The 15566-nt window shown below is 37.8% G+C and overlaps 1 protein-coding gene across 1 annotated transcript; it reads right to left on the bottom strand.

Annotated features, from left to right (window-relative positions):
- Nucleotides 1–2584: 2584 nt before the first annotated feature.
- Nucleotides 2585–13343, bottom strand: LOC123549607 (baculoviral IAP repeat-containing protein 3-like). The gene is made up of 2 exons (XM_045337827.2): nt 13208–13343; nt 2585–4153 (listed from the first exon to the last, which is right to left on the bottom strand). The coding sequence occupies exon 2, from the start codon at nt 4147–4149 to the stop codon at nt 2683–2685; it is 1467 nt and encodes a 488-aa protein (XP_045193762.2). The 5' UTR covers nt 4150–4153; nt 13208–13343; the 3' UTR covers nt 2585–2682.
- Between the last annotated feature and the right edge of the window lie 2223 nt (nt 13344–15566).

The raw sequence follows: 15566 nt of genomic DNA, 5'->3' as shown, positions 1-15566 counted from the left end.
TATATTGCAACTTTTTCATTACTAGTCGTAGGGAAAAATCGAGATCACTTTTCTGTAGTGCAACATGCATGATACATCCAGTTCTGAGATGTATTTTGACCTGTCTCTACCTGGTAAGATTTTTGTGTGGACTTGCAACTTTTTGAGGTGGTGGTGGGGGGGGGGGGGGGGGGGGTGGTTAAAGATTAACTTCCCTTAGTTGTTACTATAAATAACTTACATTGTAACTTTTTTATAATTGACCATAATTATGGAAAAACCAAGACCACTTTTATGTAGTACAACATAGATGTTTTTTTCAATCAGTAACTTGAGAACCACTTTACCCAGAATGTTAAAACTTAATAGGATGATTACACATGCAGAGTTTATGACCCCTATTTATTTTGGGGGTCACTGGACCTGAACATGAGAAACAATTTCCATTTCATAACTTTTAAAAGAACCACTAGGCCCAGAATTTTGAAACTTAGTCGGATGATTGGACATGCCAAGTAGATGATCCCTTTTGCAGCCAACCATCATTGTCTCTTTGACTTTGCTCCTTTCCCCTATTGACTTCTTGCCAATACGACTATGCATTTGGGGAGACATGCATTTTTCTTCAAAATCATCTTCTAGTTCACCTTTGCCGAACTTGCAGCTCATGAAGTCTGTATTTACCTTGTTCCTGTTGGCATGTCATTGTATTAGATTTTGTTATCGTTAAACTACATAAGCTTTTTGTATTTGATTAAATTGAATTATCGTTATCGTTAAACTACATAATCTTTTTATAATTTTGGACTTGAATTATCGTTATTGTTAAACTACATAATCTTTTTATAATTTTGGACTTGAATTATCGTTATTGTTAAACTACATAAGTTTTTTGGATTTGATGGATTTAAATAATTGTTACGTGCAGTATTCCCATATACTGCTTAAGGGATTACTTTCGTTGTTTCTGAACTTAACGAATATTTTAGTAAATTTTATAATTAGATCTTGAATTAAAATATGTTATTGAAATTTTGTTTTGCTTATTTATTTAAACATGAGCTGTCAAAAGTAGGTTGTATTTTGGTGGTTTCACAACGTTAACCAACAACATTGTCACAACGTTGATACGACTCCAAATTTTTACGTTGTCACAACGTTGTATCTGACCGCAACACAACGTTATGCCACAACGTTGTCGCAACGTTGACACGACTCCACACTTTTACGTTGTGACAACGTTGTTTCTAACGTTGTCACAACGTACAGCACAACGTTGTAACAACATTGTCACAACGTTACTGTGCTTCCTGGGATCAAACTATCGCTGTTTTTGTTTGAAGTTGTTAAAATTGAAACGCGGGCAAAGTATCAAACGGGAAAGATTTTCTTAACGGGTACAAGTAAATTTGTAGTAATTTATACACACCATATAAAACCATTCAAAGGATGTGGTCGTTTTATACAGAATTATAAGAGGCTATATCTAAAAGCTATTTTTGTACATTCTATAGTAAATGAATTAAAACAGTAGATTATACAAATTTGTAAAATGAAATCCTAATTATGAGATAAAAATATTTCAAACCTGGCATAAGGACGCAAAAAGACATATCTTTACAACGTAAAAAACATATCTCTTTGTGTTACAGAGATACCACTATAATTGACAGACATATCCCTTATAAATATCTTGTTATGATCGGGAAAGGTGCTCCCTGTGTGGAAGTCTCGATTTGCCCCCACCCAACCACCTGTCGAAAATCATTGTCTTAAACTTTCGTTAACAGTTTCCTGTCAAACATATAGATGATCTCGCCTACCTCGGCAAAGTTGTCAGTTTGAGTTCGGGCTCGGCCTTGTGAAATTATTTTTTAAAGAAGCTATCCAGCAAGCCTGCAACAGTTTCTGGTTCTTTCCAGTGTGTTTCTCTACTACAAACAGACGATTATCGACGTTTAACTTAAAAACTAACCGTTAAAAAATGACCCAATTACTGATCAAAAGTTAACAACTGATCAGGTCTCAACGACTTTTTAATCAAAATTTAATGTTGAAATGTTGGCAGGGTCAATTCTCAACGTTGAAAAATGACCCATGGGGTCAATTTTCAACGGGGTCAAAATTTAATGTTACACCGGCACATGTGCATTATAAACTGACATTCGGACATAATGTCAGTAAGCACTATACTATAATGGCGCAGGGCACAAATGATATGTGCAACTTTATTTGGTGTTAAACTGTATTAAATTTCATTCAAGTTTATTTTGCAATATAGGAGAAATAGTCAGAACATTTTCTAGAGAAATAAACGACCTTTAGATGCTTGTCACAATACTCCGCTAAAATTTATATACTGAAAAACATGCAAATCTTGCCTTGGTTAAATCCAGCAGTAGTTCAATCAAATTTTTGTGACAAGTGAACAAACTGACAGACAAGACAAAATCGTTATATATCCCTAGTCCCCACAGTAAGGGAAACATACTACAGTTAAATGAATTATTGCATTTTCCATATTTATTTCACACCTTTGGAACGTGAAGTACGGGTCATTTATAGTTGTTCCTCGTTCGAAATTTTATATTGTCTAAACTATAAATCCATATTGATCAATTTTATGAATTACTGAAGATAATACACAATATCAGTTTATAAGGTTTACATGTACAAAACTATAACACAAACTATAGTTTAGATTTATACAGCCATCAAAGCTCGCACTGTCCCTTTTATTTGAGCTCGGCATATAGCACACTTCGAGAGCGCCGAAATACATTGAGAACAACAGATCATATGACCACAAGGTAATGTTATAATGCAAGCCATTGCGTCAAAACATATTTTGCACATGACCGGGTCTTTAAGCTTTCTATTCTCTTCGACTATATCAGCCTCTGTCTCCGATTCAGACGACTCGTCATTTTCTAAATAGGCTGCTTGTGCAATTTTACCCGATTCTTCTTTACATTCAATTTCTTCTTTTATCTGTTCTGTTACTTTGACAAGATCTACTCCTGAAAATGTATCTTTTTCGAGAAGCAATTTTTTTATTCCACATCTAATTAAGTTTTCGTCAGTGCAGAAATCCCTGGCTGCCATTACAGCATCTTTATTACGCTTAATTGCAACTTCAACCGTATCGATCACATCATTACCATCGCCGTCAATTTCACAATCACTGTCATCTTCACCACGAACGTGTTTAATGTATGCATCACCCTTACACTGACGCAAATGTCCACAGTGCGGGAAGTTTAAAGCATGTTCTCTCCAAGGGTCTGCTGCATCTGGCCAGTCCCTTAGAGCCCCTCCACAATAAAAACATCTCACAGAATCATCTACCCCAGTATAAGCAAATCCTGCATTTACAAGTACATTTACACTAATTTTCTTTTTTTGATGCCAATTTTCATAGGATTTAAGCCTTGATTCTGAGGTTGCGTACTGTCTGTACTTTGGGTTATACAAGACAATTCCTAATCTGTCACTCAATGATTGTTTGTTTTTATCAGAATTACTTGCTGTCCTACTTATGATGTCTCTATCGCTGTCCGCTCTTGTATCAACCGAATCAGTCTGGTTTCTGTTTGAGCTATTTCTATTTCCTCTTGTATCTGCAGAATCAGGTTGATTAATATTTACGCTACCTCTTTCTGTTCTTGCATCAATAGAGTCAGTCTGATTTCTAATAGAGCTACTTCTATTAATTCTTGTATCTGAAGAGTCAATTTGGTTTCTGTCGATGCTACCTCTATCTCTGGAAGTAGTTTCGTAATTTATGCAACTTGCATCTTTCTTCGTGGTTACGTTTTCGGTTGAGTTTCTGTTTGAGCTCTCTCTTTCGCTGCTCATTTTTCCTCTTTCTGCAGTATTATGACTTATATTAGAGCTATCTGCCTTTCTCATGTTTGCAGTGTCAGTTTGATTTCTGTTCTCTCTATTTCCATTTACTCCTTCATTCGTAAAGTTTGTCTCACTGCTGACCATTGCAATATAACTGTCTCCATTTTTTGGCTTTTGTGCGACATTTTCCGGTAACGTTTTATGATCAGATTCAGTACTTTTCTTGCCGGATGATCCTATTGAAGTCAAAGTGTTTTCGTATGATGGCAGTTTCAAGTATCTGTGAAAATTTGCATCAAATTTTGACAAGACCCCTGCCATTTGCCTGAAAGTAGTATTAAAATAATCAGAAACATCAACCCAACCCGTGACGCTGCGTTTAGTCGATTCTGTTTACAGAATTTGGCATTAATTAGCCTAATTCATTTCGTATTCAGGTTTGGTAGGCATACGAAGACGCACCTTGCAGTTAGGATTCTGCGGACGCACCTTACAGTAAGGGGCGGTGAATTTATAGGGCGGAGTTGGATGAATGATTGACAGGTACTCGATTAAGTTCTAAGCATGCCTTAAAAAGAGAAACAAGCAAATTCGATGAATTGGAATCCCCCGCCGAAAGGGTCAGAGTTGAGGAACGGCAAAAAAAATATCCAGCAAAAAGTTAAGAATGTTACCAAGAAGCAAATAATTTCATTAGTCAAAATCAAATTAAAGAGAAAATGAATGGTTTGTTTGGGTGGGGCTGGGGGGGGGGGGGGGGGGGGGGGGTGAGGACACAACAGTTTACATGTTGATTATAAATTGATAGAAAGAAATGAAAATGAAAAAAAAAAAAAAAAAAAAAAATGGTGGGGGTGGGGGGGGGGGGGGGGGGACCAAGGTAAGGTGGTGACCAGGTGTAGGTACACAACATCACATGTTTTATAATAAATGTTCATGGAAAAGAATGAAAGAAGTTTAATGAAATTCTTCCAATTGGTTGGTTTGTTATGTACAGATCTGTGGATTTTTTAAACAATTAAAGGGCAATAACTATATGGAAAATTGACCAATCGAAAAAAACCTTGAAGGGCATCGTCGCAGTATCTTGGTTCATGTCTGTTTCAAGTTTGATGAAATTCTACCTGCTAGTTACTGAGAAATGGCTGCAGACGGACATTTTTCATTAAATCAAGGGCAATAACTCTGACGGAAATTGACCTATCAAAAAAAAAAAACTTGACGGGCATCAGCACAGTATCTTGGTTCATGTCTACTTCAAATTTGATGAAATTCTACCTGTTAGTTACTGAGAAATAGCTGCAGACGGACATTTTTTATTAAATCAAGGGCAATAACTCTGAGGGAAATTGACCAATCAAAAAAAAACTTGACGGGCATCATCGCAGTATGTTGGTTCATGTTTATTTCAAGTTTCATGAAATTCTACCAAGTAGTTACTGAGAAATGGCTGCGGACGGACGGACTGACGGACGGACTGACGGACGGACAACGCCATTTCAATACCCCCCTCCCGATTTCATCGGCGGGGGATAATTATGGGCGCACTTTAGAGTCAGGAAATAGATCTACATTTTAGCTTGTAGCGAAAGGAATGTACACTATACGTTACACTATAGAAGCGGACTACACACTATAAAGAGGGTTATGAAGAGTTACGGACCTCGTAATCAAGTAGGGCCTATTATATTTGTCAAAAATAAAGAGGAATATATACCATAAAATTTCAGCTACGGACGCAATTCAGATTCAGCATATTTATTAATTCATTATACTTCAGATTACGTTGTACTTTCAAAGCTACATGTGGACGCATCTTCCCGGAGTTAGATTACACATTAAGCCTACATTGATGATGACTGCATAGTACTATAAAAACTCTCGGCGATATATGACCATTTCACGTGCGGGTACAGCTTATTTTCTCCGAGAGGGACCGACTCCTCCCCCGCCACCCCCAGAAAGTTTTGCGCTTCATTTTCTGCATTCTAGGGCATTTAAGAACACCTGTCCACTGCAATTTTATATACAATATACCCTTATTTTCACAGGTGTTTTTAGCTAAACTTTTAAATTTGGGGGGGAAAAAGATAAAAAAAAGTTTTTCTTAAAGGGAATTCTTATTTTCCCTTTAAAAAATTTAAATTTAAAAAAATATGAATTAGTAAACAGATAAAAGTTCGTGTAGATGCCGGGGGGCCGCTTCTTGAGTCATTAATTAAAAAACATACCAACAAACGCAATACGCTACTATAAACACTGCAGACGAATCTCTTTTTAAGTTGTACATTAACCCTATTGGGAAAATAATATATTTTTTGGGAATTGGGGACGCGCCTCAGGTCCTTTTATTGGGCCCTCCTTTTTAAAAAAAAAAAAAAACTGCATAACAAAAACAACTGCGGACCACCTAGATTCAGCTTATACATTAAGTATAACAAAGAGGAATTTCTTGAGGCCCCAGAGTCATGAAGAAGAGCTTATTTAACTGCAGGGGACCCCCCCTCAGAGTTGTTAACATTAAGCATAATTAAAGAGAAATTAATTAAGAAATGGGGACGGTGCCTGAATAAAATACCATAAGGATCCATGAAAGTAACGCACCTATAAGAGCTCTGGACATACCTACAGCAGTTTATAAATAGAAGATTTAAGAGAATATTCATTTGAACAGGATGAGTCCCTAAGTCTTTTTATACATAACGCCCCCTTTAAGAAGATGATAATAAAAGCGCGAAAGTACCCAAGTCTTTTTTATCAAAAGACATACTTCAAAAGATTAAATAATATTATAGCAGCAGCGGAACGCCCCCAACGTCATTTTAACAAAGGGATCATTTACGAAGACAAAATAAAATTATGTTAGCGGACGCACCCCACAGTCAGTTTTACACAAGAAACCCTTTTACGAAATAAAACAAAATAGCAGCTGCGGAGCACCCTAAGTCAGTTTATAGAAAAGGCACCTTTTTAACAAGACTAAGTACTATTTTTGCAGCTGGGGAGCCCCCTTACATAGTTTATACATAAAAAATCATTTTAAAAAGACTAAATACATTAAAGCAGCCGGGACGCCCCCCCCAGTCAGTTTATACATAAAAAATTCTTTGAAAAAGAAAAAATTTCATTATAGCACTCGGACGCCCCCACAGTCTTTTTTATACAAAGGGCATCCTTAAAAAAAGACTAAAATATTTTTAAGCGCTGCGGAGCCCTTAAAACATTTTTTAACATAAGACATTTTTAAGAAGACTAAATTCTATTATAGCAGCAGGGGCGCACCCCCAAAAGGGTTTATACATAAGGGCACCTAAAGAAGATAAAATTTGATGCAGGGGGGCGCACCTTACGTCGTTTGTACAAAAAAAAGCCCTTTTAAAGCAGATAATCTTTTATAGCATGCGGACGCCCCCTGCAGTCTTTTATACAAAGGCGTCCTTCAAGAAGACTAAAATACCATTATAGCAGCTGGGGCGCCCCCAACAGTCAGTTTAACATAAGGCATCCTTTAACAGGACAAAGTACTAATTCAGCGCGGACGCCCCTTACAGTCTTTATACTAAGGGCCCCGAAAAAGACAAATACTATAATAGAGAGCGGGCACCCAGATCAGTTATAGATAAGGGCCCTTTTAAGAAGACTAAATACAATTATAGCACGGCGGCGACCCCACAGTCGTTTTATACAAAGACATCTTTTTGAACTTTGATACTTTATAGAGGGGCGGACGCACCCCTAAGTCAGTGTAACATAAGGCACCTTTAAACAAAACAAGTACATTATTGCAGCGCGGACGCCCTTAAGTCATTTATAATAAAGCTTTTTTAAAGAAGTCAAAATACTATTATTGCAGTGCGGAGCCCCTTACGCAGTTTATACATAAGGACCTTAAAAGAAGACTAAATACATAAAGAAACCGGACGAAAAACCCCACAGTCAGTTTAAAATTAAGGATCCTTTAAGAAGACTAAATAAATTATAGCAGTGCGGAGGCCCCAACAGTCAGTTGTACAAAACATCATTTAAGAAGTTAAATACTATTTAGCGCTGCGGCGCACCCCTAAGTCAGTTATACTAAGGCCCTTTAAAAGACTAATACTATATTGCAGGCGGACGCACCTTAAGAGTTTATAAAATGGGACCTTTGAAGTTAAAACTTTATAGCAGCTGCGGACGACCTTCCTCAGTTTATACTAAGGAAACCTTTGGGAAAGTCTAAAAACTATTAAGCAGTGGGACGCACCTTACAGTCAGTTTATAATAAGCACCTTTAACAAGGGCTAAGTACTATATTGCAGCTGGGGGACGCCCTTTACGTCAGTTTAAACATGAAAATCCTGTAAGAAAACAAAACTATTTTTTAAACTGCGGACGCATTAAGCTTATACAAAAGACACCCTTTTCAGGAGAGCTTCGATAAAACGGGAACACACCCCCGACATTTTAACATAAAAACTTTTTTAAGAAACTAATACATAATAGAGCTTCGGACGCTCTCACAGTCAGTTATAAAAGGCATCCTTAAGGACTAAATACTTTTTAAGCGCTGCGGAGCCCTTCAGTCAGTTTATACAAAGGCATCCTTTAAAAAGCCCCAAATACTTTTATGCGAGCGGACGACCCCACATCAGTTTATACATAAGGCTCCTTTAAGAGGAAAAATACTATTAGAGCTGCGGACGCCCCACAGTTTTTAACATAAGGCCCTTTTAAAGAAGACAAAGTACTTTTATACAGCGCACCCTTTAAGAAGATGCTTACTGTAACAGCTGAAAAAGCCCCCCCTGTCAGTTTATACATAAGGGATCCTTTAAGGGGAACTGTTACTGAAACGCTGCGGACGCACCCCATTGTCATTTTTATACAAAAGGCTCTTTGGGAGACTGTACTGTAAAACTGCCAACGCACCCCACAATCTTTATAATAAGGCCCTTTTGAAGATGTTCGTAAATCTGGACGAAAACCCCCCACTGTATTTTAAACCTTAGGCATCTTTGAGGGGATGTTACTGAACAGCTGCGAACCCCCCCCAAAATCATTATACATAAGGGACCCTTTTAAAAAACTTCTTACTGTAACAGCTCGGACGCCCCCCTGTCAGTTTTCAAAAGGATCTTTTGAGAAACGCTTACTGAAAAGTGCAAAACGCACCCCCCAATCTTTTATACAAAAGGGGACCCTTTAAGGGACTGTTTTACTGAACATGCGGACGCACCCCCACGTCATTTTAATTAATTAACCTTTTTTTGAAGGGGGAATAACAGTATAAAAAAGGGCAAAATTTCAGTCGTTGATATTAGGTCTCCATTGAAAGCACTGTATACTTAGTCGCAATAAAAGTTTGTGGGCGTCCTTGGTAGGCTTATATAATAACATGTTAACAGATGAAAGTTCGTGTATCCCAAAAAACGTTATATCAGTTTAAAACATGATCCCCCAAAATATTTCAATATGCATACTTTTAAAACCGCGGAAAAACCTCCCAGTCGTTGATCATTAAGCCCCTCCTTAAAGGATGCTTTTGTTAAAAACAGATGGGGGTGGTCCCCCAGCTGTTACAGTAAGCGGCTCCTAAAGGATGCCTTATGTATAAATTACTGTGGGGTGGTCCCCCGCGGATAAAGCAGTCATTAAAGGGTGGGCCTCATGTATAAACTGACTTTGGGGGGCCTCCTCGCGTTTCAAAAAAAGTCTCCTTTTAAAAAGGTCTTATTATTAAAATGAATGCAAGGTGCGTCCGAGTGAAGTTTTTTGTTTCTTTAAAGGGTTCTAATATATAAATGATGGGGGGGCGTCGCAGAGTAAGCAGTCTCTTTAAAGGGGATTATGTTAAAAATGCGGTGGGGGTGCGTCCCCCCCTTTTTACAGAAGCAGTTCCCTTTTAAAGGGTGCCTTATTTAAAATGAAGCTGGGCGTCTCGCTGTTTACGTTAGCGTCTCTTTAAAATTATGCCTTTTGTATAAACTGACGAGGGTGCGCAAACAAGTTACAGTACGCAGTCCTTAAAGGATGCCCTATGTATAAAGTTGCAAGGGGCGTCCCTTTGTGTTACAGTAAGCGCTCCTTTTAAAAGGGTTATGTAGGACATGACTGTGGGGGGGCCCCCAGAGTTACGTAAGCATTTCCTTAAAGGATGCCCTTTTGTATTAATGAGTAGGGTCGTCCGCAGTGATGTAAATTTTTATTCCCAAAGATGCCTTATTATAAACTGACGCAAGATGCGCCGCCTGTTACAGTAAGAAGTCTCCTTTAAAGGAGCCTTATGTAAAACGACTGCAAGGTGCCCGCAGTGCTATGATTATATTTAGCTTCTTTAAAAAATTCAATATATAAATATGAGAGGTTTTTCGTCTGCAGTAGTAAAACAGTCTTTAAGGTGCCTATGTATAAATGAATGGGGTGCGTCCTCAGTGTTACATACGCATTTCCCCAAAGGGTGCCTTATATTAAGGACTGTGGGGTGCGTCCCGAGCTGATGTAGTTTGTCTTTTTAAAGGAACCTTTCGATCAACGAGCAGGTGCGTCCGCAGCTGCTATAAAGATTAGTTTCTTAAAGGAGTCTTATGTTTAAATGAGCAAAGGGGCCCCCCAGTGCATAAAGTATTTAGTTTTTAAAGGATGCCTTATTATAAATGACGTGAGGGCCAGCAGTGTATAATAGTATGAGTTTCTTAAAGGTGTTTATGTATAAATGCTGCAAGGGCCTCCGCACGCTATTAGAATTGTCTTTTAATTAAAGGAGATGTTAAAAAAGCTGTGGGGGCATCCCCGCTTTCTTTAAAATCTTTGTGTTCTTTAAAAATGCCCTTATGTATAAAGCGGGGGTGCATCCGCGCGTATAAAGTATTTTAATTTTTTTAAAGTATGCCTTTTTGTTAAAATGATGTGAGGTCGTCCCTACTGTTATATTTCAATTTTTTAAGTATGCCCTTTTGTTAAATTTTACAGGGATCCCTCCCCTTTTTGAATGAATAAATCTTTAATACTCCTTTTTTATAAAGACTGTAAGGGGCGTCCAAATCTTTTTTGCGTGCAGTCTACTTACATGGATGTTTATTATTGTTTATCAGAGTCCCTCCTCCATTCTCAATGTATATTTTTCTTTAATTTGTTTAAAGATAAACAACCGAGTTTCGTCCCATGTTATAGTAGCGTCTTTTCACTGATTGGGTCCTCTTGAATATTTCCCCTTCGTTTGCTTTAAAATTTTAAGCTTAATCTAGGGTGCTCCGCAGTTTTTATGTATGAGTTTTTTTTTAAAAGGGGGCTAATTATCAAAGGGGTCTGAGACCCTGTCCCCAATTTCCCTTCTGTAATTATTCCCCAAAATAGGCTTAATTTATCAACTAACTATGAGATGCGTCTGCATTTATGATGCAGATTGCAGTTTTTTTGGGATATTATTAATTAACTGACTCAAGAATGCGGTCGGGATTACGACGAACTTTATTGTTCTACAGTATTATAATGCTTATCTAGGGTACGCCCACAGCTGTTTTGGACTGGTATACAGGCTCTTCAAGGAGACCAATATTCAACTACTGGTCCCTTAAAGGATGGCTTTTGTAAAACTGACAGGGGGGGCGTCCTCCTTTTTTCGTAAACATGTGCGTTTCTTTTAAAGGATGCCTTATGTTTAACTGACGTGGGGTGCGTCCGCAGCTGTGAGTTTCGTCTCCCTTTAAGGATGCCTTTGTAAAACCTGCGCAAGGGGCGTCCTAGCTGTTACACTAAGCATCTCCTTTAAAAGGTTTTTATGTATAACTGACGCAAGGTGGGGGCCCCTCAGCGTAACAGTAATCGTCCCCTTAAAAAATGTCTTTTGTATAAACGATCAAGGGGTCCCCGGTTTTTTACATAAAAAATTCTCCCTTAAAAGGGTGTCTTATTTTAAAATGATTGCAAGATGCGTCCTAGCGTTACAGTAAAAATCCCTTTAAAAATTTTTCTTTTTTTATAAAAAGATGCAAGGTGCGTCCTCAGTTAAATTCCTTTCCAAGCCGTCAATAGAAGCTTAATGTATTACCTGACTCTGAAGAGCGTCCACAGCTTTTACAGTAGTAGGGTCGAATACAGGCTCCTTAATTCTATATACTATGTTTTCTTGACTTAATATTTAACCTGACCCCGAGGAGCGTCCTCAACTATCATTATATACATAATAATTATATATATAGAAATTGAGTACGCACCTCGGAGAAAGGTGACACATTAAGCATATCTTATGAAAGTTGAGGAGCACCTCAGGGTCAGATTATAAACAACACCACTACTTAATTAAATGGAAATAAAGACGTTTTCCAGAATCATGTTACAAGACTCGTCTTTAGAGCATGCTTAATCAGTTAAATACGTCCATTACTTTTGTTGACACCCACCTCAAATAAAGAGTAATAATGAAAGAAGAAAAAGAAACAACAGAAACACAAAAACAATCTTCTTCTGCTAATTTTCATTAAATCCTTAATTAGCAGTACTACAGTATATTTAAATGATCTATAAAATAGGCTTTTCCCGTTTATCTACTGAGAAAATCAGGAGTGTTTAGATAATTTGTTTTCTGGTTTTTTTTTCCCTTTTTTTGCGCTAAATTAAAGTGTGGGTGTAACACGGGTTGTCCCACGCACTACCATAAAATGAGAAGGCAAATCTCGCATTCTGCTCCCTGCTCTCATAAATGCCTATGTTCAATCAATAGCTTTATGATACATTTTGCTATAATTATATGGACCGCCAAGGTATCGTTTTCTGGCTTCATTTAAAAATTACTCCCCCCCCCCCCCCCCCCCCCGCCCAATTCCCCACTAAAAAAATTATATTAAAGCTTTATAGTATAGTTTATATATTTCAGTTTAGATAGATCTATATTTTTATTATCTATAAAAACTTTTGGTAGATCTAGATCTAGAATGATATATTACAGTACGGTAATTTATTAATTTATCGCCCGGGTTCGTATTAATTTAAGTACTACAAGAAACATGTGTAATATTTTAAATATCACTGATGAATGAATGCTTTCAATGTAGGCTACTTAATGATTTAAACGTCTTTTACGTTTCTAGCTGTTGCTTGCCACCGCGCAAACGCTGACAACTTTATCATAATATCATCGCTCCACCTACTTACTACGGACCGCCTATAACTGTATGATGCGTCCGATTTCCTGACTGTAGGGTGCGTCTTCGTATGTCTACGATTCAGGTTTGGTCCATTTTACAGATTATTTTTACAAAACCCCATCGATGCCAGGATGTTTAGTTTTCGGATGAGTAAGGCTAAGCTATAGCTATTACACAACACGACTGGCAATAATTCATGCTATAAAACGTTTGCAAATTACATTTTTAAAGTTCGATCTAATACTAACTATACGTACGTTTCGTTTTAGCCCCCTTCAAATGGTGTATCACTGAAAACTATGAAGCAACTAATATTTATAGTTGTACATTACGCTGTTATCTGTTTTATAAACAGACATTGCTATAAATAGCCTGGTTTGGGCAGGTAATCCAGGCTATTGCTATAAATAGCCGAGTGGAAATCCGGTGACGCATGGCGTCAGTTGTTAAATAGTTATAGTGCGTATTTTCTGACCTGGCGAAGATATTTTTAGTACAGGCTTTACCATTAAAATCAATAGGTAACTTGGTGCTTATCGGATTTATCCGACGTAATAAAACGAAATCTAATGATATAACCGATTACCCTAAACTCAATGATAGAATGGCCCATTTATGACCTTTCTATAAATATCTCCGCCAGATCAGAAAATATGCACTATAATATGTGCGCATATATATCATGTGTTGGAATGAAAGTTTTGGGATACCAATAATGACACAATTAGTAATAGTATTGTGTATAGCGATTCCACAAAATTGGCACGTAGACTATAAGCACAGGCCCCATCTAACGGTATCCTTATTGTATAGCGTATATATAGTAAGAAAAACTTCTTACTATATATACGCTATACAATAAGGATACCGTTAGATGGGGCCTGTGACTATAAGAAGATTTATATTAATAAGCATTAATACGTCGTCAAGCCTAATTGAACCTGCAAGCATCTTACTCAACAATAAGTGATTTTTCATGCAATTCATTTGAAAGTTTTTAAACTTGGGAAAGGAACATATCTGTAAGCAACACGTGTCTGACAAACATTTATTATAACAGAAGAAAATTTTATTTTTTTTACTTTTGTGTTGGGTGCATTTCTAGTCAAAATAATTCGACGTTCAATTGTTTTATATTGCCCATATGAAAAAAAAAATCTCAATATTTCAAAGGATCGCGTCAAATTAGTTGGACTAGGTGCATTCCTACTCCAATCTGATTAAAATCATCTCCTCGATAACGATCGGGATTTTAATCTCTATTGGTGCTGCATATGAATACAACACCCAAATATAAATTTCATGTAGAAATTTGTGTATTTAAAACGATGTCCGTACGGTTTTAAACTGAAAGTCCACCAATTTTAGAATCCTTTCGGTCTCTGTACAATCGTAGCGTCTGGTCACAATACCTACGGGGCCCCGTACGATCTTTAGAGGATGCAATCGTAGGATATCTGTAAGGACATCGCAGACAAGTCGTGCGGAGCTCGCAAGGATCCCGGTAGTACCTCGTACGGTGCTCGTTGGTTCGAACGGCTCTCGCACGGCACTCGTATGTGGTCCGTAGTTACTGTATTTTAATACCACCTTGAATCCCCAAGGAAGTCGTACGGAGCCCGAACGGCGATCGTAACGCCCATGCGAGCCCCGTACGGACATCGCACGTTCTCCGCACGGTGTCCTTAATATCGTACGGACATCTTGTACGTTAACCGTTCGAGTCCCCTGCAATAGTCGTGCGAGTATCGGCAAGCCTCGCAGTTTTCCAAATCCGCACGGACATCATGCGATGCCCGTACAAGCTTTTCCAGGGCCTGTGCGGTTCCCGTACGTGGCTCTTGCGAGCTGCCCTTGACTTCGAAAATCTCTACGAGCTCATAGAGAACTCAGGAGCTCGGTGAAACATTTTCACCGAATTCCCTAGTCCCCTACGAGTTCAAAAAATCCGTACGACGCTCGTACGAGTCAACAATGCCCGTACGGACGCCGTACGAGTTTGCCGAAATTCGACTGAAAACCTACTCATATGGAGCTCGTAGCGTTCTTGTGACCGAACTTTTAACATTTCTGACTAAGTATTTGTCTGAAAGTCATTGAAAGATCCGTTTTCAGTCTAGGCACTGGTCAACAAATATATCACTGTCATCTGAAAACACTTGGGTTTGCTATTTTGTTATATAATTTTTATCAATCTTAGCTTTTAGAGTGATTTATTGTAATTTCAGAAAAAGTCTTTAATACAGCCAGACTCTCTGTAAAGCAGGTTTCTCGCCCGTAATAAGTTTTTTCCGACGTTTATTGTTTCTACCGGTATTTTTAAATGCATGTGTGCCGTTCCAGCGCATGGACGTTTACTTAGTTTTCTTTGAAATCTTTAAATGAGTTTATAGTACAACCTCTCCAGAGCGGCCCTCTCTTAAGCAAAAACCTCTCTATAACAACATCATAGACATTTCCCTAAGCTGAAATATACTATCAAATTTACCTCTCCGGAACAACTGATCATGAGATAGTGAATCTAAAATCAACTTTGAGTTTCAATTTTGATGTAAACAGATACAGACAATAAAGCTATTATGAAATTCAAAATTAATAATTTTCTTTCAATGAAAA

The sequence above is a fragment of the Mercenaria mercenaria genome, chromosome 6 (genome assembly GCF_021730395.1).
Source record: "Mercenaria mercenaria strain notata chromosome 6, MADL_Memer_1, whole genome shotgun sequence".
NCBI classification, from domain to species: domain Eukaryota; kingdom Metazoa; phylum Mollusca; class Bivalvia; order Venerida; family Veneridae; genus Mercenaria; species Mercenaria mercenaria.
This window is presented reverse-complemented; position numbering and strand designations above follow the sequence as displayed.